The sequence below is a fragment of the Hibiscus syriacus genome, unplaced genomic scaffold (genome assembly GCF_006381635.1).
Source record: "Hibiscus syriacus cultivar Baekdansim isolate YM2019G1 unplaced genomic scaffold, ASM638163v2 tig00002840_pilon, whole genome shotgun sequence".
Classification (NCBI taxonomy): Eukaryota; Viridiplantae; Streptophyta; class Magnoliopsida; order Malvales; family Malvaceae; genus Hibiscus; species Hibiscus syriacus.
Window position 1 is genome coordinate 8,620,099 of NW_024061947.1, and position 27,978 is coordinate 8,648,076.

Here is a 27,978-nt window from a genome sequence, read left to right on the forward strand (position 1 = left end):
TCCGGATGAAGAGCTTGATGTCTCAATTGATCCGTATTTTGATATTTTAATTCCAACGAACAATATTCAATATCACGAACTGTATCTTTTTAGCAACGGAACCACCAGGATAACCTCAACCGAAGCTCTGATACCAACTGTTGGGGAAATCGGGTTATTTCCCACACGAACGTAGTTTCAAAATTGACCTAAAATGTCAAGATCAAAACCACCAAAGGTTGTACAACGGATAAACTTATCAAACTATTGAGTATTGAAACTCAATGGAAAAAATGAATAAAAAACAATTAATGAGAGAACACACCAAATTTACGAGGTTCAACGAGAATATCGTCTACTCCTCGGGCACCACACCGGATGATAACTTCACTATCAACAAAATATTACAATAAATGGAATTCTTTAGAATTCCCAAAGTGAGAGAATGAAGAAAACAAATGGAAGAGATAACTTGTTTTGGGATGATTTTTAATAGAAATACTTAGGCCTATTTATAGTTGAGTTTTAAGGACTAAACTTATAAATAACCTAATATTTTAGAGATCAAATATGGAATTTCCATGTTCAAAGTTTGGTCACCTACCAAAGAATTTTCCAATGTGTACAAGTTAACCACCAAATATGAAATTCCCATGTTCAAAGTTTGGCCACCAACCAAGATGAAATTTTTAACTTGCCAACTTAATTTCAAGCCAAATCTAACATATCATACCTCAGTTTGCAGATTAACGTGCAATTAAAATTGTCATAAATTTTTTAACGAAAAATGACGAGTTTTGAACACAATGAATAGTCGGATGACTATCTTGTAACTTTTAATAGGCAAAGACAAACAATGTCTTATAAACAAAGGATTATTTTGTAACTTTTAATAGCCGGAGGACCATTTTTGTACTTTACCCAACAATACAACTTTTCTAATAAAATCACCACAAAATTAAGGAAAACTAGTGTCATTCCTTTTTCTATTTCATTAAATTCCAATCACTTAAATTATAATTATTTATAAATAATAATGATGCATATTAAACTAAATTTCATTTCAAATTTCTTTAAAAGATTTGAAATTGTTCAATTATTCTTAAAAACAGGTTCAATGTCTAATAATAAATTAATAATATTATTAATAATCTCATAAATTTCAGAATTCCACCTCTAAACGATAAAAAAATTAAAAAATTACATTAATTTAGACACTTGCATTAATTAGGGCCTGTTCAGACTGGAATAAATCAGCATCTTTTTTCAGCACCTTGGTGTTGTGTTGCAAACATGACTACTCACTAAAGAAACAAGAACACAACACCAAACAAATCTTCAACCATCAAAGCCTTTTCTGTGGAGCTTGCACCCCAAAATGCCAAAGAGAAAACCCCAACCACTTAGTTTTCTTTCCTTTTCCTTTCAAAATAAAACATTGATTTATCTTTTCGATTCCGATGATGGTAGTAGGAGGTCTCTAGAGGATGACTGAGTAGCGAAGATTTCTGCTGCCGCGACACCGAAGACAGCAAACTAAAGCTCGATCTCAGTCTCTTCTTCTCACTATCTTGCGGTTTGTAATTCGGATCGTGCTTTACAACTGAAGTTCTAAGGCCTTCAGGAAGAACGCAGTTGCACATTGAACCTGACACAGACAGGTTTGAGATGGCAACAAATGCGACATGGGAATACACAGGTGACATATCCGAGAAATGATCTACGATCTTGGAAGACGGGGATGTAACAATGTACCTATTCTTGCCAGTCGATTTACCCATTTAGGAATCCGTTTCCCAGTTAGCTTCTGACAAATATCATCACAGAAATGGTTGCAATTCTTGACGATCAAGTGATATGTATCTCCATTGTACCTTTCCGAGTAGTGCTCCATGAAATCCCTTACCTGGACAGGGTCCAGTGTTGTGGTCCCAATGAACACCGATTTCTTAAACTTGAATCCCGGGCACTGTCGTGGCACAACCTCGAAAACACCACTGGTTGGGTAGTCATGAGCTCCAAATGCATATTCCACACCATGAACTACACATAATATAGGTCGAGTCATCGGAAAAGCAACAAGTAAAACTCAAGAACCCGTTAACAATGACATGATTGCCAAAGTAAGCATTTTGCATATTTAAGTGCATTGCAGTCATAAAATGTTTTCTAGTAAAAATCTTATCAACCAACCTTTCACACCAGAATGAAAGATACCAAGGCCTGCCCAGTAAACGTAACCATTCATGGGCGTTAGGTCGTAAACGTTCAGATACACAAGAGTACAGATCGGACCAAACCTAGCCGGCTTCACCTTTGGGAAAAAGCAACGAGAAGCTGATTTGTTTTTGAAAAGGCGTGACACCGTGAATTTCCATCTCTTCTTTTTTTCAAATTCCATCTTTCTTAAATGGTAAGAACAGACTTCAATTAATGCCTACACAACCTGGGGCAACATTAGCAAACATTAGCTGTTCGTCTCGAAGGAAGTAAGTTCTTTCACAATCACCATAGAGGAAATGCAAGAGAAAAACGGATACTGGAAACGAAGCCGATGAACAGCTTTTGTATCCAAAGATTGCACAACATAACATCTTTAAAAGTATTTTTACCTGAGACAAACCACTGTGTGGAAATACCATAAAAACAAAATGGGGCAACAGTGTGTATACACAATATACAATGATTACGTTTTTATTTTCTTTCCTACCAGAAATTTATTTTCCTTCTACTTTTCTACTCAACCAAACACACCCTAAAAATCTGCTATGGAACAAGTCAAATACAAGGAGAAGCAAACTGGTTTATCATATGACAAAGAATAATCACATAAAAAGGATTGATTTTTGTACACTCTTATACACATTAAAACCTATTGTTGCCGTAAAAAAACCAAATCCATGAAGAATATAACAATAACCAAACAGAATATCAAAATGCTAGTTAATTTAATTTTCCCAGCATTTTATACAAAACTTCTCCCAGATATATCAACGAATTAACACCCACAGCCATGAAAAAGGGAAACAAATCCAATACAGAATGATACTACATATGAAAGGAAAAAGAACAGTGACATATAGCAGCAGATTTAACTTTCAAACCCGCATTTTCCAAATCCTTTTCCCGACGGAAATGTAATTAGTTTACTTATATACGTGTGGGGGAAAAGGAGCAATCATTATTGGTAATAAATTTGATAAGAAGAAAAGAATCACTTCAGATCTACAAAAAGAAAAAAAACCGTTCTTACCCAGAAGAAGAAAACAAAAAGAACAACAAGAATGTGATAGATCAGAGGATCAGACGGATTTAAGCCCATAATTTCAACAAATGTTCATATCGAAAAGCAAATTTAAAAAGAAATGGGAAACAAAGAGAGAGAGAGAGAGGTGGGGACCGTACAGGTCGAGAGAAGAAGGCCATTCAACGTGGAACGGAAAGCAAGCCGCCACTACAGAATCGAAGCTGAGTTGGCACCGAAGGAAACGCTTCGAGTTTCTGTGTGGCGGCGAACGGAGAGAAAACAAGAAAAAGCAGAAGAGTAATAAGATGATGATGATGAATCGTTTTATCATTAAAAGAGATAATGAAGGATAAGCCATAGAAGCTTTCTCTCTCTTTCTCCCCCTTTCTCTGTTCCTCTTAATCCCTCCCCCCCCCTCTTCTTCTTTTCCTTCGTAGTTTTTTCATTTTTTAACTCCGCTCCTCAATGGCTTCCACGCTTTCTTTCCCTTATTTTTTATTTAATCATTAACTTGTCCATAAATCAGGTTGGATAATCCAATAAAAACTTAATTACTTTTGTAATTATTTACTAAATTAACAATATGATAGGAAATATGAAACGTCAAGTGTGTCATAGTCTAAACGGCATGTACATAAACTATCTTCGCCAATCAGCATTGTTGCAGGCTCTGATTGGATTGGATTTCTTCTTTGAACTCCATTGCTGTACTAACAAATAATAAAGCAGTTTAACAACAACAAAAAAGAGAGCCCTTTCTGTATAAAACATTATTCAATTTTCATAAATGTAAAAATGGTTTGTAAAAGATGTCTCGATGAACTCCAAATCTTGCTTTTTTCTTGAACGGATGAAATGTCGCTATTGATCGAGAAAATAGTAAATCAGATCGAGTTGAGCGAGTTAAACTGAGTCCATGCATCCTGAAATGGCAACAGGTGAATCATACATTGTACTGTCTGAACTAAAACCAAATTTGTCATGCATAATCATAGTTAAAAGCATAATCCTGAAAGTTTTTTCATTTTTTCATGTATTCGAACGGTATTATCCTTACACTCATGTTAGATATGTATCGAATGAGTGTCGGATACAATTATTTCAAACAAAATCTCCAAGTCCGGACCAACACGGTGATAAGTAACAGCTAGGGTTTTTGTCCTATAAAAGAAATGTATGCAGTTTAAACAGATTGTGGGCAAACAACCAGTCATCCCACGTGTACGAAACTTCATCCTATGACAGTTTCCTACACGGTCTGTCTGGAACGCTTGCCCAGTTGTATCCAAGTACAATAATTGATCATATCAAACAGATTTGGTAGGCCAACACCATCACCATGGACAAATTTCTAAGCTTTACTTCTATTATCACAAAGAATTACTATAGGATTTGGATGAGAGTTTTAGATACGAATACGTTCATTTTTTTAAGTATTTATGTTTAGATATATGTTGGATATCGATATCAGGAATTTTACTGCAATCAATATGAGAAGAAATGTTTACAGGAACCATACATTACCTGCAGAATATCAAAGACTTTTTCTGCAATGTATTTTTTATAGGAGGCAGCTCCCTTCTGCTGTAGTTTATCTGGATGAAGACACAGTAGAGCTTTTTGGTATGATTTTTTAACAGCTCGTCCTTCAATTATATCAGTAATTGGGACCGGTTTCGAACCACTATCGGCCCAAAGAACCTGTTTTTACTACCAATGTTAGTCTTTCTTACATTCCATTGCGAGTGTCAAATATAAGTACATGTTTCTCTATATATTTGGAGGATCCTAATATATTGTAAGGTTGACAACAGTGAACGGATATGTTCCTGTTTTCCAGACCATTGCCGGATTTTAGCATCGATGGTCTGCATTACGACGAATTAACCGGCTGAAAAAATGTGAAGTGACCTAGGTGTTTATCAGTTTATGGATATGTTTATAGGTGCTTTTAGTGTAATTTTGTTACCTGGATTTCTTCATGATCCATGCCATATTGTGGCAAAATTCTCACTTGGTGTCGGGTCTTCTATTTGGAAGATCTCAATGTCGTTTAACTGTCATGTAATTTGGAATGAAAACTGGAATATATCTACTATTTTACTGGAACTGTACAGAGAGATACGAAGAGAACTCATGTATGACATACCGAAAAGTTGACCTCGGACGACTCTATTGGATCTTCAGAAATAGTCTTAGAGCCATCAGAAACTGATTCCAGAATAAAGCAAGTGGATAATAAGTGCTCAAAATTTGAAAATTCATGGTGTACTGATTGAAAGAGATAATGTCAAATGATGTTAAAATAGTGAAAACCAGATGAACTAACCAGTGTCTTTTTCTGAGCCATTAGTGTTCGATTTTTTATCCTTTTGCTTCAATCTAGAGCTATGATTCTCGGTGGCAATGTTGACTCTGGGTTTCGGTGAACTCTTTGACATTTCCTCTGCCTCTGCCTTCTCCATTATCCGATGAGTTCCTATGGGCTGCACTACTTGCTTTGGCATCTACATTGTTCCGAGGTTTCGGTCGAGGCTTGAACCGGGACTTTTAGACCATCAGAGGTTTCGGTCGAGGCTTAAATCAGCACTTTTAGACCAACTTTCTGACTGGGACTTCGGAACGTTGCCTTCGTCGATAATTTGAACCGGTTCATTGACTTCGTTCCTTCGATCAATGAGAGAGCTGTGTTTATTATTGTCATTTGATGACATTTTATCAGTAGTGCTGAAATTTTGTTGTGCAAATTTTCTGCTTTTGGTTCCACTGCTATACCTTCACAAGCTATCCAAACATTAGCACTTGAACATCTCTGCAGTTTATCCTTCTCTTTGAATCTATGACTTCCCCTTAGAGGAATGGAAAACGACACTCCTTCGTTTGCCCATTTGTATATTGAGAAGTGAAAGTATTGAAATTAATGAGAAAATATTGTTTTTTGAAATTTCGACAGTGAAAGTAGAGGGAAAGAAAAGAAAGAGGTTTATCAAAAGATTTAAGCCACAAAAAAGTTTGAAGTTCTCCGTTTATTTATCTATGGATAAGACAATCGAAAAATACTAAAAACAAAAGATATGAGGTTTATAAAATAATATTTTATAATTATTCCTTATCCACAACAACGGTTTTCCCTGGGTGCACGTTAGCAGGGTTAATGAGATCTGAGTTTTCTGGTGCGGTTTCGACGGTTTTCTGGAGATTTTCGATCGGTTTCTCTCTTCTTGGTTCTTTCTTGGTTCTTTTTCCATGATGAATGCTGGTTTGATGGATTGGAGGAAGCTGTTTGGGAGTGCTGCCGAACAAACCTTGGAGTATTTTCCTCCAGTGATTCGAGAAGGGTTCCCGATTCCATCTGTTCAACCGCCTTTGGAGGTTTTTGAGGCTGGTATTTTTGAATGGAAACTGTCCTTGGTGGGGAAATTTCTTGGGTCAGCTCCGCCGTTTGCTTCTATGCAACGTATTGTAAATAATCTATGGACGACAGCTCTGATGGGCTCGGGTGTTCAGGTCAGTCTAGCTGGTAGCAATTTGTTTGTTTTTTCGTTTAGCTCTAAATCTTCTAGTGACTGGGTTTTAGAAAACGGACCGTGGCATATTCAGAACAAGCCATTGATTTTAAGAAAATTGGAACCGAACATGAAGCGATTATATTTCGATTTATCTCGAATTCCTGTTTGGGTTCGGAGCTTTACTCACGAGTTGGGTTAAGCTACATTGCAAGTGCTTTAGGTGTTCCTCTGTCTATAGACTCTATGACTGCGTCTAAGTCGAGGTTGGAGTATGCTAAGGTTTGTATTGAAATTGGGATGAGGGATTCGATCCCTCACTGCAAGAAAATATACCTTTAATGACACACGAACGATGACACACACTAATTTATGACTTACAAAAAAATGTGTCATTAAAAAAATGTCATTTTTTTAAAAAATCTGAACGATTTATGACTTACAATAATGTGTGCCATATTTAATAGTCATAATAATTTTTTTTGTAAAAACACGGAGTACAATTTTAATTGTGTGTCATCTTTAAAAGTCATATTTTAATTTTTCCCCCCTCTATTATTTTCATCTTTTCCCGCTCCTTCCCTCACTCCGCTTGCTTCCCCATTTTTCTCTTTTTCCCTTTTTCTCTTTGCAACCTCCCACTGGTTTGGCCATTCACCGCAGACGAGGGAGTCAAAATTCAAAGGTTTCCACATGTATTCCTCGTTCTCTATTCCAATATTTGGGGTTTTGTTGATTTCTATTTTGTCTGAAAATATTGAAAGTAAAGCAACTGCAAGATCGTCTTCTAAAGTTGTTGAATGTCGTGTTGATAGTATTTCATGTGCTGGTAGAGCCGGTGATGGAAATATAGATTTTAGTTATTGTAACAAGGATTTAGACTGTAATAATTCATCTCATAGTTCAGTGTCAGTTTGTAGTTTAGGATCCGAAAAGGTGCCCTCTTCCCAGAAGCTAGACTTGTCAGTTCATTCTATGAAGGACGGAGGTTCTGGTGGTAGTTCAACTATGATCCAAATTCCATCTTCACATTTTGGAAGCAGCAAGAGTGCCGTTGGAGGTAGATTCGAGATTTCTCCCAAAATCCATCCCAAGTTAGAAGAAGATATTGAGGGCAGTAGCGAGAACCCACTGGATAAAACTGGTGAGTTTTATGTTATTAATGCTATTGATAAGTTATTGTATGCGAGAAATGCTTCGGAAAGTTTCTGAAGGTGATTGGCTCTGTGAAGAATGAAAGCTGGATGAGGAAACTAAAAGCCAAAAGCAAGGTTAGTTTTCAAACAGAGAATAAAAATAACACACAGACAAGATCATGTACTGAGATCCTTTTGCGATTGAATTTTCAAGGTTTGGATGCTGAGGGGAAAACGGAAAATAAACTTATCTCAAGTACACGTATCTTGAGTAAGAGACATATTGAAAATCTAGAGGGTGCTTAGCTCCAAAAAGGCAGGTTGTTGATGGATCACCAAGATCATTGAGCCCCAACGGAGTATCTTCTTTGTCTCGAGAGATTTCATTTAAGAACTTAGACAAGGGGAAAGTGAGGCCATCACCGCAAATTTATCTTGGCAACCATTCTGGTAATGATATGCAGGAAGTTGTACGCTCTCTGACTTCTGGTCCACGGCTACAAACACCAAAGGGTAAGTAAATTAATTTTTTTATCTTATCTAAAATTTTCCCTATGTTAATTTTAACATTGGCATACTGTTCTCATTGTTACAGGGAGCTTATTAAAATGCAGTTCATTTAATACCTTAAATTCCAATTCTAAGGTGAAACTTGTGATGAGGTTGTTATTCAGAAACGAGAAAGTGCTAGAGAACATGCATCACTTTATAGAGAGGAACATGCATACTAGAATAGTTGTTTATATTACTTGCTTCTTGAATGCGTATTGTCAATAATTTTCAGAGTACTACAAGTGTTCCACCTGCCTCAAACTCAAGACTTTCACCGCTACCTCTGGGCCGGTTTCAGTTATGACCGTGGGGCAACAATTGATATTCCTCTTGATACAGCTTCAGGAGGATCACATAATCAGGTTGGTAAAGAAATGTCTCTAAATTTCATTTACATTATTCGGTTAAGCCCTGAATCTCACTTTCATGGTTTACTGTTTAAATGTAGGATTTAAACAAGAAAGTACAGGCTAAGGAAGCAGAACTGAAAAGGCGGGAACATGCATGTTGTATAACAGATTTTACAACATTGAATTCATTTGTGATCTACTGAATCATAGATTTACTTTTTCTCTCTCATTTCTCTTCTAAAAATGTATCATCGACCTATTTAGAATTTGATGTAATGAAAGAAAAAATTTATCTCAATAATCCCAGTATCCTAGTATCATAAAATACTGTTAGGATACTTTATCAGGTTGTTGGTGGAATATCATGTGTTTCTCGATCTATTTTAGTGTACTAAGTCATTCGGATGGTTTTAGGCTGCAAGTTCACATTCTTGCACATTTATTTCTCAAATAAATAGCATGAAAGATCATAGCATCCCTACAATTTCATTGGTCAGCTTACTCCTTGCAGGAAGTGAGGCAGAAAGAAGAGGCAGTGGCAAGATGTACCTTTCATTTTCCTTTATTTAACTAGTCTCGGTGATCACATTTCGTTTTGTTCTCAGCTTCGGTATTTGGTCTAGATTACTCTATACTTTTTTACAAAATTTTTGACCTTATTTTATTTCTTTTTATGGTCAAAACTTCATTTCTATCATGAGCTACAGTTTCACTTCTCTGCTTTGCAGCTGGAATTGTTGTGGAAGAGAAAAATTGGCCACCATTTTTTCCAATCATTCATCATGATATTGCCAGTGAAATTCCAATTCATCTACAAAGATTGCAGTATGTTGCATTTTTGACATTTTTTAGGCATGTAAGTTTTTCCTATATTTTCCTTTTTAGGATTCTATGCATACATCTAGGTATCATGCCTTCATTTGTACCATGCTAAATTGCATTGTCTAATTATGTGTACCATGCTTTAATTTTATACTGTTAGTTCTTTGCTAGATTGCATTGGGTAATATTTTGTACCATGCTTTTATTTTGTTAACTCTTTAGTTGAAAATGGCTTTGGTGTAAAGCCATGGACTGGAGACAATTCAGTGATTTATAGTGATTCTATGCAGGATTGTTTCTATGCCTTCTGTGGAACATCATAGCCGTTATTATAGCATGGATCAAAGGGGAAGGTTAATTTAGTTATATGCTTCCATGTCTTGTTTTTCTTCTTAATATAACATTTTGATTATGTTGTGTTTTCCTTATTATTGTTTAGGTGTTAGGATCTGGTTATTGTCTATCATCTATTTTGTAGCAGGAGTACTATGAGCCTATGTATTCCGGTATCGCCCACATTTATCGAAACATTATAGTATATTCTTTGATATATTTCATCAATTTTTATAGGGAAATGAAATTGTACACTGCTCAAAGTGGATCTAACAAAAGGGTCAGTCTCAATTGGATCAATGTTTTGGTTAGGACTTCGATCGATCATTCCTTATTTAAATTGCAGCTTTCATTTTGACTAATCGTTTATTGTAAATTGTTTGTAGTGTCCCCGTCAGTCGAGAGGTACCGAGTGTGGATATTATGTTTGTAAGTTCATGAAAGAGATAGTTGAGAACGGACTTGAAGTGCTGGTTAATAAGAATGTAAGCAAACTTTTCTGATACACATATGTCGTATTATACATACACATTAGTCATACAACTAACTTGAAGTAGGATGTTATTATTGGAAATTCAGCTATGATAACATCTTGTCTATTCATATTAATAAGAATTGTCAAGCTCTTTTTATTTCTGCTGAAAAACATATAGTTGGATGCTATTATAGACTTTTAGTTATCACCTTGTGAATTTAACGTAGTGTAAGATTACATTGATGGTAAACTTATTGTTAGTTGCTTCTATTGATAGACCCTATTGTAAGTAATGAGTAAATTCTTGATTCTAATTACACGTGTTAAGCATGTCACAATCGAGACTAGTTTTCGATAACTGAATCAATGTCTAAAGGAACAATTATATTGGGAATAATGCCTCTCGTGGATAATGTGAGACACGTACTAGACTTAAAAGAGAAATTTGATTTTTTCAAGAACTCTAGATGAAAAAGGGTACAAGAAACTGCTGAAGGTGGAATAATGAGGATCAATAAGAACTCTCTTGTGGTGATAAAAGGTCAAAAAATGATTATCAAGTTTTTTGTCTTGTAGATTCAATAGTTCTAGATGATGCAATTGTTACTTTCACTTTCTTGTTGGATACTAAATGGAGAAAAATGGGATTTTATGATGAATAAGACATATTGAAGCTTTTAAAGTATCCCCTTAAATAACAGTGTAACTGTGAGAAATGAAAAGTAAAGCTTTTAAAGCTTAAGATACCTTATTTACTTGATTTTTCGTTCTTTTCATATTACTTAGTGATGAGTGATTACTTGATAACCATAAATGAAAATGTTTGCTCTTTACAAATGTTTGGACTACTTTATGTTCTCACCTGAAGATAGTTGATGCTTGATTAATATATGCAAAGTATTAATTCCTATATGTCATCAGCAGTTGGTTCAAATAAAGAGTGGAAACCAAAGGTGATCAACTCTAATTTTGGGAAGGGTTCGGGAACAGCTGGTGCATCTAATGTTCCTACTAGTTTAGTTGAAGCCAATGCTTATTCGTAGCATGTTTCAAGAGTTCTCGACTCTGAAGAAGTAACTTCAAAATTACAGAAGAAGCTAGAGGAGTTACATCTCCCGCAACGTCAACATGTTTGATATTCGCAAAGAATGAGTATCTTATGTGGAAAACTTTATTATGTCGTGATATTTTGTATCGACATATGATTACAATATTTTTGATAACTTAATGTTAATATATTGTATGCAAATGGATTGCTTATATATATTTAGTATTATGAGGCATTAAATGTGATTTAGTTTGATTATTGTCAATCTACATATATATATATATATATATATATATATAATTTACGATATATAATTTACGATATATAATCACGACACACGAATGTGTGTCATCTTTTCTAATGATGTTTGCTTCAATGACATGCAATGTAAGTCATAAATGCGTGTCATAAATTTATGACACACAAATGTGTGTCGTCTTCATTTATGACGGGGGCTTCAATGACGTGCAATGAGCGTCATAAATGCGCGTCATAAATGCGTGTCATAAATGCGCGTCATAAATTTATGACGCACAGTTGCGCGTCATCTTAAATTCATGTCGGTGGCTTCAACGACAGGAAAATGTGTGTCATCCGCACCCATAGATGACGCGCAATGCGCGTCATTAAAGGGGTTTTTTCTATTAGTGCCTAGATTTGTTAATGTTACGCTACAAGATGGGTTAGCCACATCGATTCGAGTTGTGGTCCCTTGGATGCATCCTTTTTGTTCGAGATGCAATGTCTTTGGACACAGTGAGAAAGTATGTTCAGAGGTGCTAAAACCTCAACCTACAGTGGTGCAGGTCTGCAGGAAGAAATGAGAGGATAAATGTCCTGAAGTTGATATAGTTGGTGGAATTGAGGCATTGCAGGAACCTGACCATCCTGCTGGTGAAGGGTTGGAGAATTGGGTGAGTTCTCAAGTGGAGGAGTTGGTAGAGGATCTGGTGGTAGAATCTAAGGCCATCAGTGAGGCTCCAGTAGGCATGGTTGTTATTGAAGAGTCTGCTATTTTTCTTGTTGTAGTGGACTTTCCTGTTTTGCAAGCATCTTCTCAGAAAAAGAAAGCTAAAGGGAGAGGTAATGATAAGAAGTTGTTGGCTGGTTCTTCGAATCATTTTGAGGTTCTTGTGACATCTGTTGGTATAAAAGGTGCTAGGAAACCCCGAGTTATTTCCATGGGTGTTACTGCCCTTTTGAATGAAATGAAAAATAAAAAGAAAGATTTCATGGATAAGTCTGTGGGAGTTGCTGTGGGAGTTGTTGGGGGGAGGTTAATCTTGTTCTTGCTCAATGATTGCATGCTTATGGAATGTCAGAGGGTTCAATAACCAGCTGAAGCAAGTGCAAGTGTTTTCGAGACTTGGCAAGCTCAATATAGATGTTATTTTCCTTATGGAAACTCGGGTGAGGACTGTCAATATGGGTAGACTGATTGATTGTTATTCACTGGATTAGGACTGTTACTCTAATCATGAGTATTTTGAAAGTGGTAGGTTGTGGATATTTTGGAGGAAATGACTAAATTTTGCAGTTTTGAAAGTTTTTGACCAATCCTTGTCTATAGTTGGTGAGATTAGTGGCCATAGAAGTGCCATAACAGCTGTTTATGGTAGTAATAATGGGGCTGATAGACAACATCTTTGGAGGCAATTGGAAGAGGTGGAAAGCATGGTGGGGGTGTCCTATTGGTTAATAGGAGGTGACTTCAATATTATTGCTAATGCTGAGGAAAGTTTCGATTTTGAGAGTTTAGGACCCTACGATACTGCTGATATGGAGGCATTAAGAAATTGTTTATCATCCTTGGTGCTTATTGACCATCCTTTTGTGGGGCCTCTATTTATATGTTTTAATAGGCAAGAAGGGAATTACTTAGCTCATAAGCTGGATAGAGTTCTAATTAACTCTCGGTGGCTCGAGGATTTCCCAAATTCCTTTGTTGAATTTAAGACTCAAGGGGTATCTGATCACTGTCTTGCTTTGATTTCTTTTTTCAAGGAAAATCATGTTGACAGACCTAAGCCTTTTAAGTTCTTCAATTGTTGGGCTAGTCATGGGGATTTTAAGAATATAGTCAAGGAGTCTTGGCAACTTGAAGTGTCTGGAACTGCTATGTATTGCCTGTTTACAAAGTTGAAAAGGATCAAGTTGAGATTAAAGGAGTTTAACAGATGTCATTTTGAGGACATTTCCAGAAGGTTTAAGGTCAAGAGAGACCAACTTGAGCAAGTGTAGCTTGCAAATCTTTTACAAGCTAGTTGTTTCTTAGGAGATGAGAATACTACTCATAATGAGCTTCATGACCTTGAGGTGGATGAAGCCTCTTTTACAAGCAGAAAGCCAAAGTTCATTGGCTAAAGGAGGGTTATAGGAATACTAAGTTCTTTCACTCTGTTGTGTTGAGGAAAAGAAAGAAGAATACTATCAGATTGCTTTATGCTGAGGATGACTCCCGGCTAGATACATTTGAGACTATTTTTGCTGAGATGGTGAGGTTTTATACTGAGTTACTTGGTATTGAGGATGTTGAGGTTAAAAGCTGTGATGTGGATCTTCTTAAGGGCTTGTTGGTGTATGAAATACCTGGTGATGCTGCTGTTTTTTTTATTAAATGAGGTTTCTAATGATGAAATCAAAGTTCACTGTTCAAGCAAGGGAATGAGAAGAGCCCAGGGCCTGATGAGTATACTGCATATTTGTTCAAGGTGGCTTGGGATATTGTGCAAGTGGATTTTTTAGCTGCCATTAGAGAGTTTTTCCAGATTGGTTCTCTGCTTCCTACTTTTAATGCTACAACCATTGTCTTGGTGCCTAAGTCTCCCAATGCATGTATGGCTAAGGATTTTCACCCTATCTCTTGCTGCTCGGTTGTTTATAAAACCATAACTGGAATTCTTGTAAATCGTTTGGTTAGTTACTTCCCAGACATGATTCTGCCAAATCAGTCTGCTTTCATTAAGGGGCGTAGTATAGTAGATAACACACTGTTAGCCCAGGAGATTGTTAGGGGATATTCTAACAGTTCACTTTCGCCTAGGTGTGCCCTTAAATTGACCTAATGAAGGCTTTTGACTCTATATGTTGGAATTTTTTATGAAAGTACTTGCTTCTTTAGGGATTCCTGAGATGTTTAGGGGTTGGATTATTGCTTGTGTAACTGGTGCAAGGTTTTCTGTGGCCTTCAATGTGAGTTTAATGGGCTATTTTAAAGGGAGGAGGGGAATAAGACAGGGTGATCCACTGTCCCCTTACCTCTTTGTTCTTGTTTTGAATGTATTGTCCCACTTGTTAAATGTTACTGCTAGGGAATGATTAATTCGGTTCCACCCCAAATGTAAATGTGTTTCTCTTACCCACCTTAGCTTTGCTGATGACTTACTCATTTTTTTTCATGGTTCTGAGGACTCAATATTGAGTGTTGTTGGGGTCCTTGGGGTTTTTTATGAGTTGTTTGGGTTGCAGCTAAACGCTGGAAAATCTAAACTGCATACTTGTGGGGTGCAGGAAGATGTTTTGAACATAGTGCAGGCAACTACTGGTTTCAAGTTTTCTGTTAGGTACCTTGGTGTGCCATTAGTCACTAGGAAATTAACTGTTAAAGACTGTATCCCTTTGATTGATAAGATTAGAAGTAAATTGAGTGTGTGGTCCAAGTTGAAGTTGAGTTATGGTGGCAGACTGTAACTCATTCAGTTTGTCTTATTCAGTATATCAAATTACTAGTTTTGCCTTATGAGGCCAACAGATAGGTTGAGCAGCTCTGTATAAGGTTCTTCTGGAAGGGTGATGATGCATCAGCTAGGGGGTAAAAGTTAGCTGGTAGTAAATGTGATGGTTAAAGTCTGAAGGTGGTTTAGGCTTAAAGAGTTTAGGTTGTTGGAACAAGGTGTACTGTTTTCTACTGATCAGAAATATTTTAACAAATGCTGGGTCATTTTGGGTGGCCTAGGTTGTACCATCCCAAAAGATTGGTCAGTGACTTAAATGCAAATTTTGAAAACTTAATGCTCAATTTCGAAATAAGTTAAAAGTTCAAAGATTTAATTGGAGAGTTTTAATGTTGGATTTAATAATGAAGTTTGAAAATAATAAGGGTAGTATGGTCATTTTGCAAGGAAGATTTTTATAATTCTTTTATAAGGAATTAACTCACGTGGAAGAGGAAAGAAAGACCAAGTTGATTCTAGAGTTTTCTTCTTCTCCCTCTTTCTTCCTCATACGTGAGAGCTCAAAGAAAAGGTAAGTTTTTTGGGTAATTGATTATTTGTTGATTTTAAGAGAAGGTTTTGAACCTTAGGTGATACTTAAGCTTAAGGAAAACTTAAGTTATCTTAAAATCAAAGAATGAAGAAGTTATGAGAGATTAAGAAAAAGGAGTTTTTAAGTGAATTATTGAAATAGAAGGTTTAAATGAATTTGGAAGTCGAATTTGACTTGTCATCTATGAGAATAAGAAGTTATAAGAATTAGAATTAAGTTTAGATAACATGGAAAATGGGGTAAGATTCTTGGTTTTAAGGATTTGTGTTGAAAACATTTTGATATTTCGATATAACAAATTAAGTTAAATTAATTTTAAGATTTTTCAAATGATTTTCTAAGTATATTCGATAGAATTATTCGAATATCAAAACATTACTCCAAATCTTTCAAAGATCATTTTTAATCCTTACTCAATTGTAAAATTAAGTTTCAATCTTAAAACAATTTCAAAATAATTTTACAAAGTATTTCGAACCATTTCAAAGCCAAAAATTCCAGATTGCTCAGAGGGAACCGATTCCCCCCAAGGGGGTACCGATTCCCCCTGAATGGTTTGGCTCCGAGAAATCCAGAATGCTCGGAGGGAACCGATTCCCCCCCAGGGGGTACCGATTCCCCCTTGCATAACGGTCGAAATATTTGAATTTTACACTTAGGGAACCGATTCCCCATAGGGGGGTACCGATTCCCCCCACTCTCCAAGTTGTTTTATGAATTGTTTTCACACTAAAACGGCTATATTATTTTCTCTAATCATCCCCAACGTTCAGAAGTGATTCAAGGTGTATTTAAGCAAGCTTAGAAGCCATTGATCAATAACAAGAAAAATCAAGCAATTAAAATCAAGAGAGAATCAAAGAGAAAGCATCAAACCTCAAGTTTGAGCATTTCAAGCCTATTTTTCATTCAATATTCATTTTGCTTTCAAGAACACTTATTGTGCTCAATTGTATTTACTCTTGAGTGTTCTTTCTTTGTTCTAGAATTGTGCAAACATATTTTCCTTGTGAGGTTTTTCTTGTAAGTTTGCAAATTTGTATTTCTCTTTGAGAAAAGAGTGTTCTCATGAATTGGGGTATATTCTTGAAGGAGTTGTAAGGTTATCTCTTTGGCCTCAAAAGAAAGAACAAATTAGTGAATTTGTTGGAAAATCCTTAGTGTGGATAGCTAAGGTAGTGGACGTAGACTTTGGTTGATAAAGTCGAACCACTCTAAATCGCTGTGCAATTTCTTTCAATTTTCTGCAAAAAGATTGTTGGTCATAAAATAGGGATATATATATATATACATGATGCATTTAGATTTTATTAATATGACTATTTTGTGCCTAGTTTCTAGGGATGAGCATGATGATTTGTTATGGCATAGGAGACTAGGACATGCTAGTATGAGTGTTTTGCAACGGCTAATTCAAGGTGATTTAGTTCGAGGGTTGCCTAAGCTTAAATTTGATAATGATAAAATCTGTGATGCTTGTGCTAAAGGAAAACAAAAGCGAGTTTCTTTTAAATCCATTAATGATGTATCAACTACTAGAGTTTTACAATTGATCCATTTAGATCTTTTTGGGCCAACTTGAACTACTAGCTTGGGTGGAAAATAATATGCATTTGTCTTGGTAGATGACTATTCTAGATATACTTGGGTTCTATTCTTAAGTACAAAAGATGAAGCATTAGAACATTTCATCACATTTTCAAAAATTATCCAAAACGAAAAAGGTTACTCTATCACTAGTGTTAGAAGTGATCATGGAACTGAATTTGAAAATCTTGGATTTATTGAATTTTGTAATTCTAATGGTATTAGCCATAATTTTTCAGCACCTAGAACCCCTCAACAAAATGGAGTTGTTGAGAGGAAAAATCGAACTTTAGAAGAAATGGCTAGAACCATGCTTTGTGAAAATAATTTGCCAAAATATTTTTGGGCGGAAGCCACAAATACCGCTTGTTATGTTGTAAATCGAGTAATGATTAGGCCAATTTTAAAGAAAAATCCATATGAAATTTTCAAAAATAAAAAGCCTAACATTAGTTATTTTCATCCTTTTGGATGTAAATGTTTTGTTTTAAACAACGGTAAAGAGAACCTTGGCAAATATGATGCTAAAAGTGATGAAGGAATATTTCTGGGTTATTCCTTAAATTCTAAAGCTTATCGAGTATTTAATAAAAGAATTTTAGTTGTAGAAGAGTCTATACAAGTTGTTTTCGATGATAATCCCCTTTCGAGGAAGGATTCTTGTGTGAATGATGATCTAGGTGTTATAAATGCAAATGACGTTAGACATGACGTTGGAGAACCATCATCAAAGGAAGAAATGAAAAATGAGGAAACTCATGATCCTCTTGAGAATCCAACCATTGAAGAAAGGTAAGTATCTTATCCAAGAGAGTACAACTATGTCAAGGATGGTGAAATTATAGGTAATCCATCCAAAGGGGTAACAACTCAATCTTCTCTTAGAAATATTTGTAATTATGTTGCATTTATTTCATGCATAGAACCTAAGAACATCAAAGAAGCATTAAAAGATGAACATTGGATTATGGCTATGCAAGATGAATTAAATCAATTTGAGAGAAGTAAAGTATAGACATTAGTTGAAAGGCCTAGTAATAAATCTACTGTAGGTACTAGATGGGTATTTAGGAATAAGCTTGATGAGAGTGGTAATATAGTGAGAAACAAGGCTAGACTTGTTGCTCAAGGGTATACTCAAGAAGAGGGCATAGACTATGATGAAACATATGCTCCCGTAGCTAGGATAGAAGCAATTAGAATGTTATTAGCATTTGCATGTTTTCATGAATTTAAATTATATCAAATGGATGTTAAAAGTGCATTTTTAAATGGTTTTATAAAGGAAGAAGTGTATGTAGAACAACCTCCAGGTTTTGAAGATTCAAAATTTGTGGACCATGTTCTTAAATTGACAAAAGCTCTTTATAGTTTAAAACAAGCTCCTAGAGCTTGGTATGAAAGATTGTCAAATTTTTAATTGAAAAAGGTTTTTCAAAAGGGAAGGTTGACACTACATTGTTTTTGAAGCATAAAGGTAAATGTTTATTAGTAGTTCAAATTTATGTTGATGATATAATATTTGGTTCTACTAATGATGTTCTTTGCCAAGAATTTTCTAAGCTAATGCAAAGTGAGTTTGAGATGAGCATGATGGGGGAGCTCTCATTTTTCTTGGGACTCCAAATCAAGCAAAGAAAAGATGGCATATTCATCAATCAAGCTAAGTACGTCAAAGATATGCTCAAGAAGTTTGGACTGGAAAATGGCAAACCGCATGACACTCCAATGAGCTCTTCAACAAAGCTTAACTTAGATGAATGAGGTAAATGTGTAGATGTTAAATTATATAGGTCAATGATTGGATCTCTACTTTATCTAACTGTAAGTAGATCGGATATTATGTTTAGTGTTTGCTTATGTGCTAGATTTCAATCATGTCCTAAGGAATCACATTTACTAGCTGTTAAGAGAATCTTTAGATACCTTAAGGACACTCCTAGCTTAGGACTTTGGTATCCTAGAGACTCTAGCTTTAGCTTGCATGCTTTTTCTGATGCGGATTGTGGATGATGCAAATTAGATAGGAAAAGCACCTCCGGTACTTGCCAATTCCTTGGAAATATGCTAATTTCTTGGTTTTCAAAGAAACAAAATTGTGTTGCATTATCTACCACTGAAGCCGAATACATTTCAGCTGGTAGTTGCTGTGCACAAGTTTTATGGATGAAATAACAACTTTTTGATTATGGAATTGAAGTAGGTACCATTCCTATCAAGTGTGACAATACTAGTGCTATTTGTCTCACTAAAAATCCCATCCAACACTCTAGAACTAAGCACATTGAAATAAGACATCACTTCATTAGAGACCATGTCACTAAGGAAGATGTAGTTCTAGAATTTGTTGATACTTTGCACCAATTAGCGGATATCTTCACAAAACCTTTAGACAAGGAAAGATTTTGGACACTTAGGAGAGAATTAGGTTTGACCAACCTATCTTCACTTAGTGTTTAAAAATAATTTTAGCACTTTTAAGAGTATATAAAAAATGCTTATAAAAGTAATTTTTGATTGCATTCATTACTATTAGTTAGGGGGAGTTTATGATTCTTAATGAAAAATTAATTTTATGTTTAAATATCGTTTAAAGATTAATTTAATTGTTTGAACATGATTAATTTTCAATATATGAGTTGCCAATACCATTATAGGAAATTAATTTAGCATTTTGGGTGTTTAAAATCGGATTTTAACATTTTGGTGCAGAGGGAATCAATCCCCCCATGAGGGAACCAATTACCCCTTTGAAGGGGAATCGATTCCCCCCACAGGGGAATCGATACCCCCCTGGGGTTCTGATTATACAGGGGGTAGAACCTTTATTTTTGTTCAAAACCCTTATTTTTGTTCAAAACCCTTTTCTTCCTTGCCGCCGTTTCCTCTAAACTCTCTCCCTATCTCCATTCTTGCCTCAAATCAACGTTCTTAATCGAAATTCACTTCAAATATCATCTTCTAAACTTGTTGAAATCATCAAAAACGTGCAAACTTCATCTAATCTCACTCAAATACGAAATCCTTTAAGGTATTTTTCTAAAACTTCTATTTCATCAATTTATGAACATAGAACTAGTTTTAATTAGTTCTAGGATGAACTTTAGATTGGGCATTGATTTTTTAGTGATTAGAAACTAGATATCACAACTAATTTCATCAAAAACACAAGAATTTTTCCAAAAAAATTTAAATTTTCAAAAAAAAATGTTGATTTTCAAATTATTGTGTTTTGATTGAATTATGTTATTGTTATAAAAACTATATTGTTTCTCAAAACCGTATTTTTCAAAAGTTTTCAAAAACTTTGCCCATTAGGATTGATTTAGAGAACCTTGAAATATTGAGGACTCAATTGAGTTTTGGATTGATTGAATTGCATATATGTGTTTTCTAAATTGCAGGTTATCCATTCTATTCCGATTTCCTAAACCATGTCCAATCCTAAACGTACTAGGTCATCATCTAGTCGCTCATACCGTCAACCAAATCCACCTCCAAATCCTCAAAATCCAATTCCTAATCCTAATCCCATTGATCCTAATTTGACTATCCAAAATTCGTGCTTCAATCATCCTGGTCCTAGAAATCATCGTTTTTGGTATTATCAATATTTCGACTCTTACAAAATCCGGGAAGAACGTATTCCTTCTCGTCAAGCTATGTTAGCTATTAATTTTAAATATCTTCCTCTTTTACAAGAGTGGAAATTTGATAAACTCTTTGATCTTGAACCCATCGTTTACCATCAACTTGTTCGTATTTTCTATTCTAATGCCGTTTGTGTTAAAAACCAAACTGAAACCGAAACCATAGGAATTCGTTCCTACCTCCTATGACAATTCTTATATATTGACTCGGCTTACATATCCAATACATTCGGATTAGATAATGATGCTATTTCAAATGAAAAACAGGTTTTAGGATCTCGTTATAAAAGAAGGGATAGTGCAAGTGTCATTAGACCTTCATGAACGTTTTCTTCATCTAATGATTTCTTGGTGGTTTCGACCATCCGGAGGTCGTTATTCTACTCTTAGAGCCTTAGATCTTTGGTGGTTACATTGTTTCGAAAACAATATTAAAATTAACCTACCTCAGATTATTTTTGCTGAAATTGTTGAAACCGTAAATCTTGTTCCTAACAAGAAACTCTGTTCATCTCTTGTTTACGGTTGCATTTTAAGTAATCTGTTTTCCAAAGCTAGGCTTAGAGTCGGTCTAGATGCCGTTTTTCCCCTTAAGAAACAAATTAACCTTATTTCCTTAATGAGAGTGTGATGGATTAAGGATAAGGAAACTGGTGAATGGGTTCGATCTTCTGTAAATACTCCGGGAGCTAGTTCTTCACAAGCTCCACCCGAAGCTGACGAAGATCTCGAGCTTGAGCAATTAATACGAGACATCGATGAAGCCGAAGATGAGCCTGAGCAGCCCGAGGAGCAGCCCGAAGAGCAAGCACAACAAACGCATCAAATGCCTCCATATTTTCAATCCTTTATGGAGACATTCGATTTCCGATACGCTACCATGGATTCATGCTTTTCTTCTATAGAGTCACACTTATCCACAATGGGAGCTCAACAATTAGAAATTCTTCGGGAGATGCGTGCAAACAATGAAGCAACCAACGCGCGTATTAATGATCTCACTCACGAAATGGCCGCTATGCGAGCTCGTTTTCCTCCTCCTGATCCTGATATGTGATTCTATGTTTTGCTTTGAAATCCAAACTTATTGTTTTAACATTTTGAATATTTTGCAATGTTTGAATTTGTGGATTGATTGACTTTGAATTTGTTTGGATTTATGAATGGTTAGAAATTATCTATTTGGTGTGATTAAATTTATTCATTATTGCATCATTTACTTCATGATTAGATATATGACCAATTTTGCCATGTCACATTAATTATGAATATTTATTATGAAACTAATGACTAACGTTTCTCTTGCTTGTGATCTTAGCAGCTTAAAAAATAATCAATTGGATAAATGATTTCAAAACCTTGTTTAATTCTTTAAAATGTCTTTTTGATTTAACAAAAAGGGTGAGAAGTGTTAAATGTGTTTTTAAATGATAAATGGGAGAAGTGTTAAAGTAAGGGGGAGTAATTTCAAAACTTGATTTCAAAATCTTAAAATTACTAAAATGTTTCTAAAATGTTTTGCTATATCAAAAAGGGGGAGATTGTTGAAAACATTTTGATATTTCGATATAAAAAATTAAGTTAAATGAATTTTAAAATTTTCCAAATGATTTTTTATAAGTATATTCGATAGAATTATTCGAATATCAAAACATTACTCCAAATCTTTCAAAGATCATTTTTAATCCTTACTCAAGTGTAAAATTAAGTTTTAATCTTAAAACAATTTCAAAATAATTTTACAAAGTATTTCGAACCATTTCAAAACCAAAAATTCCAGATTGCTCAGAGGGAACCGATTCCCCCCCAGGGGGTACCGATTCCCCCTTGTATAACAGTCGAAATATTTGAATTTTATACTTAGGGAACCGATTCCCCATAGGGGGTACCGATTCCCCCCACGCTCCAAGCTGTTTTATTTATTGTTTTCACACTAAAACAGCTATATTATTTTCTCTAATCATCCCCAACGTTCAGAAGTGATTCAAGGTTTATTTAAGCAAGCTTAGAAGCCATTGATCAATAACAAGAAACATCAAACAATTAGAATCAAGAGAGAATAAAAGTGAAAACATCAAACCTCAAGTTTAAGCATTTCAAGCCTATTTTTCATTCAATATTCATTTTGATTTCAAGAACACTTATTGTGCCCAATTGTATTTATTCTTGAGTGTTCTTTCTTTGTTCTAGAATTGTGCAAACATATTTGTCTTGTGAGGTTTTTCTTATAAGTTTGCAAATTTGTATTTCTCTTTGAGAAAAGAGTGTTCTCAAGAATTGGGGTATATTCTTGAGGGAGTTGTAAGGTTATCTCTTTGGCCTCAAAATAAAGAACAAATTAGTGAATTTGTTGGAAAATCCTTAGTGTGGATAGCTAAGGTAGTAGACGTAGACTTTGGTTGATAAAGTCGAACCACTCTAAATCGCTGTGCAATTTCTTTCAATTTTCTGAAAAAGCTCACAATTTGGGAAAATATATGATAAGGGTTGGAATGATGAAGTGGTAAAGTGATCATAGTTAAGGTTGGTAGCATAACTAGGGCTTAATACTGGAAAATTGGGTGAAGTGTTGATAATTTTCGGGTAAAAACAGCCGATTCTGGGAAGGTGCATCGATGCACTATGAATGTGTACCGATGCACTAAGAATAATTTTGAATATGCATCGATGTACATTAGAAGGCATCGATACATGGTATTTTCGAAGATATTTTATGTACCGATGCACCTATAGTGCATCGGTACACCCCTAAAGGAAAAAGTGAATATTGGTCTGTTAAATTCATTCAAGTTATTATCATCAAATTACAAGGTGTAGATATATGGTAATTACCTTAAAATGTATATTTATGTAGATATCGAGCACGAACAAGTTTCGGAACGATTATCAAGTTATGGTTCGATCGAAAGAAAGGAAATCATAAAAGTGGATTCGAATTTAGAGAGGCCAATGTGAGTGCATATTAGATAACATATGATGTTTAATGGAAATAAGACTTGCGATAAGTCTATTTCCTATAGTGTTATGCATGAATTCATGAACCTGAGCATGTATTTGCTATGAGTGTCTGAGCTATATGTTATTGTGTGTGTGACATGATTGAATGAATGATATGAATATGTGATATACCGTATAAAGATTAAGTGAATGAACCTAGATGATAAACATGATAATATATGTTTTATAATCCATGCAAAATAATATGAGCTATGTTGATATGAGATATATGAAAGAGGAAAGTACATATGATAGGTGAATCATATGAAAATGTTCTACGTGTAAGTGAACCATAGTTATATGTATATGATATGTGAGTTATATGACAGTGAGCTATGTGAAAGAACTATGAGACTACGTTATATGTGAATGTGTGATAACATAACTATTACTGCCCATGTTATGTGATATGAGAGCTAGAGTATAGTTGTCATGCTAAAGTCGAGGTCTACGCGGTCCTCGGGACATATATGTATTCTTTGGAACATGTGTGAGGTCTTTTGAGACACATACTTGATCATTGGTATATGTATATGGTTCTTAAGGAATTTTCTATGTGGTCCTTAGGGACAATCTTATATGGCACTTCGGTGCATTTCTACGCGGCACTACGGTGCAATTCTACGTGGCACTTCGGTGCATTTATACGAGCTGTGATGACAGCATTAGTTCACAACCTCAATACTCACATATTTATAGTTCTCACAGTGTACATGGGCTAATCAAGAGATAATAACAATTTAAGTGTGTTATAGAAATCTCATGATACGTTTGTGTTAAGTTATATATGTGCTATATGATGTGTATGCATGGTGAGTAAAAGGAAATATGATTAAAGAAATCAATGATAATGATAAGAATTATAATAAAAATAAAGAATTGATATGCATATGTTTGTAGTTATGTTTGATACATAATGCATTCCATAGTTTATGAAGTCTACATGAAGTATACATAATAGCAATTAGAAATGATATGTTATAATAAATTTAATTATGCCTCACTAAGTCATAGACTTAGTGTGTGATTGTTTCACACGTAGGTTACATAAGTGAGAAGAGAATCTAAGAGGAGCAAGACAGGTCAACATCTTCCCTATAATGTTTCAGATCAGAAAAGAAATGTTTGATATGTATTTGATTCTTTTAGATATAGTTGGCATGTAATATAAATGATTTGAATAGTATATGTTCTGATAAGTTTGTAAACTTTTATGATGAAATAATATGAAAACTTTTATGATGAAATAATATGAAGTTTTTTTACGAGAAATTTTCATTCTTTTAAATAAGTAAAAGTTTTAAAAGTTGATGTGACACCTCGGATCTGGGTCGGATACGGGTTGGGGTGTTACATTTAATGGTATCAGATCTACGGTTTAGCCGATTCTAGGCTAAAAATGAAGTCAAAAGTGTTTTAAAAAGTATACATGCCAACACAAAGTGAAAAATTTTCTGATATGATAGTGTAAGGAGTATATTGTCTTGATAATAGAGTTAAAGTGTTATGTTATATTAGATGTATGATCATAAGAATTTTCAAAGTGAAGCATAAGGCGATAGACCTGAAGGTAATAGCATTCACCTGCCCTGGCCAGGCAGGGAGAAGAGCGAAAACCTCAGGGAGTGCCTGTACAAGATTAGGGAATGTCTTCATGATGTTGAATGATATTTTGATGTGTTTCCAATTTTATACTTCTATAATTCATAGAGTGAATGTATCAAAAAGAGTTGAGAACACCCGAGTTCAAGGGTGAATTTGAGAAATGTTCTATTGTTATAGAAATTTGATTAAATGATAGGAAGATAATGTTAGAATGTTTTAATTTCTTCAAATTGAAGAAGTTAAATTGAGTAGTTTCGTTACTACGTGGGCAAGCTAGTGTATGGTGGACAAATGTCACCATAAGAACTTTAAAAGATCAAGTGATGTGGTTATTGATTGTAGAAGAGTTCAAGAATAAAGTACATGGATGACCAATTCATAAGACAAATGAAGCTTGAATATATGATATTGAAGCAAGGGAATTACACATGTATGTGTATGGAAGTAAGTTTAATAAGTTAAGCGGATTTGTTACTGAGTTAATTCCGATTAAGAAGGACATATGTGATTGGTTGTTTAGGGTTTGTGCCTTAAATTAAAAGAGTGTTACTGGTTTTGAATTTGTTCTCGTTTCAAGAAATGGATAATCGTTTAAAGCTTTAGCAAAGCTCAAAATGAAAGGATTGGAGAACAAAAATCACAGATGATTAAGAGAATTAGTGCTTCATAAAGTTAAGCACCATCAAAGAAAGGTAGAGATTATGGTTTTCAACATTAAACTAGATATGAATTAGTTGTATTCTCCGCCAGAGAATAAAGTCAATCAATTCAGATGGATTGGAAATTATAGTATTAAAGGAACTTTATCGTTCTGAAATATAATAGCTTCTTTATAACATGGACAAGATAAAATGGAAGAGATTGATGTTAATTGGAGAATATTAAAAGATCAAGGAAGGGTTTAAGAATATGTATATCAGTGATCAGTTATAAAACAAAGGTAAATGGAATAGTTGAATTCTAACCAAAGGAATTGTATTATTGACGAATGAGAATGAAGGTTTGATAAGTAATGGAAATAGTGAATAAATTATTTCGACTGTAAAGAATATATATATATGGATAGTTTGATGAAGGTTTATGTTTGGATTTAAAGAAATAAGTTGAATAATAAAGTAGTGTGATAGTGAATGTATTAAGGTTAAAGGATTTGCATGTTTGACGGAAACTAAGGATTGATAGAAAAGTTAAAAGGATAAAGAATGAAAAGTATAAATGACATGAAAGTAATGTAAAAGCATAGGGGGAAAGGTAATGAAAGAATTAAAGTAATGAAATGAAGTTTATGATAGCACGAAAGATTTATTGAAGAGGTGATATGTAAAAAAGAATAGTAGACGTATAAATAGTATTGTGTATAAGCAAGAGTGTGGATATGTTAAGGGATTTGCATTATAGATGGAAAGAGTTAGCAATAGCTAAAAAAATTATGTGAGGTAAATGTATTGGAAATATAAGATATTTTCAGGTTATGATAACCAAATATGCAGTGGATTTGAATACAATGTATATTTTAGTTATGTAATGGGATGTAATGAAGAAGATAAGGATTTGAATGTTTAAGAGAAGATAAAGAGTAATAGAAAAGTTTGAGAAATGAGTATAAAAGAGTTTGGAACAGGAAGAAAAGATATGATCTATATGATAAGAAGAATTGAAGAGTAAAGAAGGCAAGGATTCTATGTTAGAAGAAAATTTGTGCAAGTAGTGTTGACTATCAGAAGTATATGAATATGATAAAGATAGGTGATCAGGGATAATTATAAGAGAGATTAAAGAGTATGAGAGTGTAGACAAAATATATAATTTAGGTATGTTATAAGTAGATTTGATTATGAAGGATAAGCGGATAAGGAAAATAAAAGATGTAGTTTTAAGATTAAGGGTGACGAGGATTATGAACGAATAGATTATAAAGTTTGATACAGAAATAAGAAAGGTATGTAAAGTGATATAAAGAGATGGTTTAATTTGTTAAATGTATAGTTAATGATATATGATGAAGGTTAAGGTTATGTTTCTTGGTCAAGAAGACATAGTCAGAGGAATAAAAAATGACTTATAGGCGTTAAGAAAGTTCAAATGACAGTTAAATTATATAGTATGTTGATCCAGTTATCGAGAATAAGCATGATATTTGGAAGGATTAAGGTTGGGTTTTTATTGTAAGACAATTATATTTTAACGAATGAAATCAATTGATTTATAATCTTGAGTAATAAGAGCGAATTTTAATATGTATATGATAAGTAGCATGATATGTATGTTCAAGGGTTAAGAGTAAGTGTACAATAGAATAAGAGAAAAGATAGAAATAAATTAAGTTTTTGAAAATTAAAGGTAAATCAATAATTGTAATGGTGAAGGAATAAGGTACAGAACGCAACATGAGAACATTAAAAGATATGATCTTATTAGGGTGTGC

The 27,978-nt window shown here is 34.5% G+C and overlaps 2 protein-coding genes and 2 long non-coding RNA genes across 5 annotated transcripts; 2 read left to right on the top strand and 2 right to left on the bottom strand.

Moving 5' to 3' along the window:
- Positions 1-1,346: 1,346 nt before the first annotated feature.
- On the bottom strand, positions 1,347-3,521 carry LOC120156705 (deSI-like protein At4g17486). 2 transcript variants are annotated; one of them, XM_039167983.1, is made up of 4 exons: positions 3,385-3,521; positions 2,173-2,425; positions 1,735-2,022; positions 1,349-1,627 (listed from the first exon to the last, which is right to left on the bottom strand). In XM_039167983.1, exons 2-4 carry the CDS (start codon positions 2,378-2,380, stop codon positions 1,383-1,385), a joined length of 741 nt encoding a protein of 246 aa, XP_039023914.1. In that variant the 5' UTR covers positions 2,381-2,425; positions 3,385-3,521; the 3' UTR covers positions 1,349-1,382. The 2 variants fall into 2 exon arrangements, with proteins under 2 accessions (XP_039023917.1, XP_039023914.1); XM_039167986.1 differs by lacking the exon at positions 3,385-3,521 and having other exon boundaries at positions 1,347-1,627; positions 2,294-2,425.
- Positions 3,522-4,027: 506 nt separating this feature from the next.
- Positions 4,028-6,098, bottom strand: LOC120156723 (J domain-containing protein required for chloroplast accumulation response 1-like). Its single transcript, XM_039167993.1, has 6 exons — positions 5,556-6,098; positions 5,376-5,437; positions 5,196-5,259; positions 5,020-5,094; positions 4,751-4,927; positions 4,028-4,149 (listed from the first exon to the last, which is right to left on the bottom strand). The coding sequence occupies exons 3-6, from the start codon at positions 5,214-5,216 to the stop codon at positions 4,111-4,113; spliced, it is 312 nt and encodes a 103-aa protein (XP_039023924.1). The 5' UTR covers positions 5,217-5,259; positions 5,376-5,437; positions 5,556-6,098; the 3' UTR covers positions 4,028-4,110.
- A 2,609-nt stretch (positions 6,099-8,707) lies between these two features.
- LOC120156733 lies at positions 8,708-27,103 on the top strand. The gene is made up of 3 exons (XR_005519081.1): positions 8,708-8,782; positions 17,910-17,913; positions 27,094-27,103. It is a non-coding gene; the product is annotated as an uncharacterized LOC120156733 (long non-coding RNA).
- Positions 9,262-9,562, top strand: LOC120156741. The gene is made up of 2 exons (XR_005519082.1): positions 9,262-9,315; positions 9,499-9,562. It is a non-coding gene; the product is annotated as an uncharacterized LOC120156741 (long non-coding RNA).
- Positions 27,104-27,978: the final 875 nt, after the last annotated feature.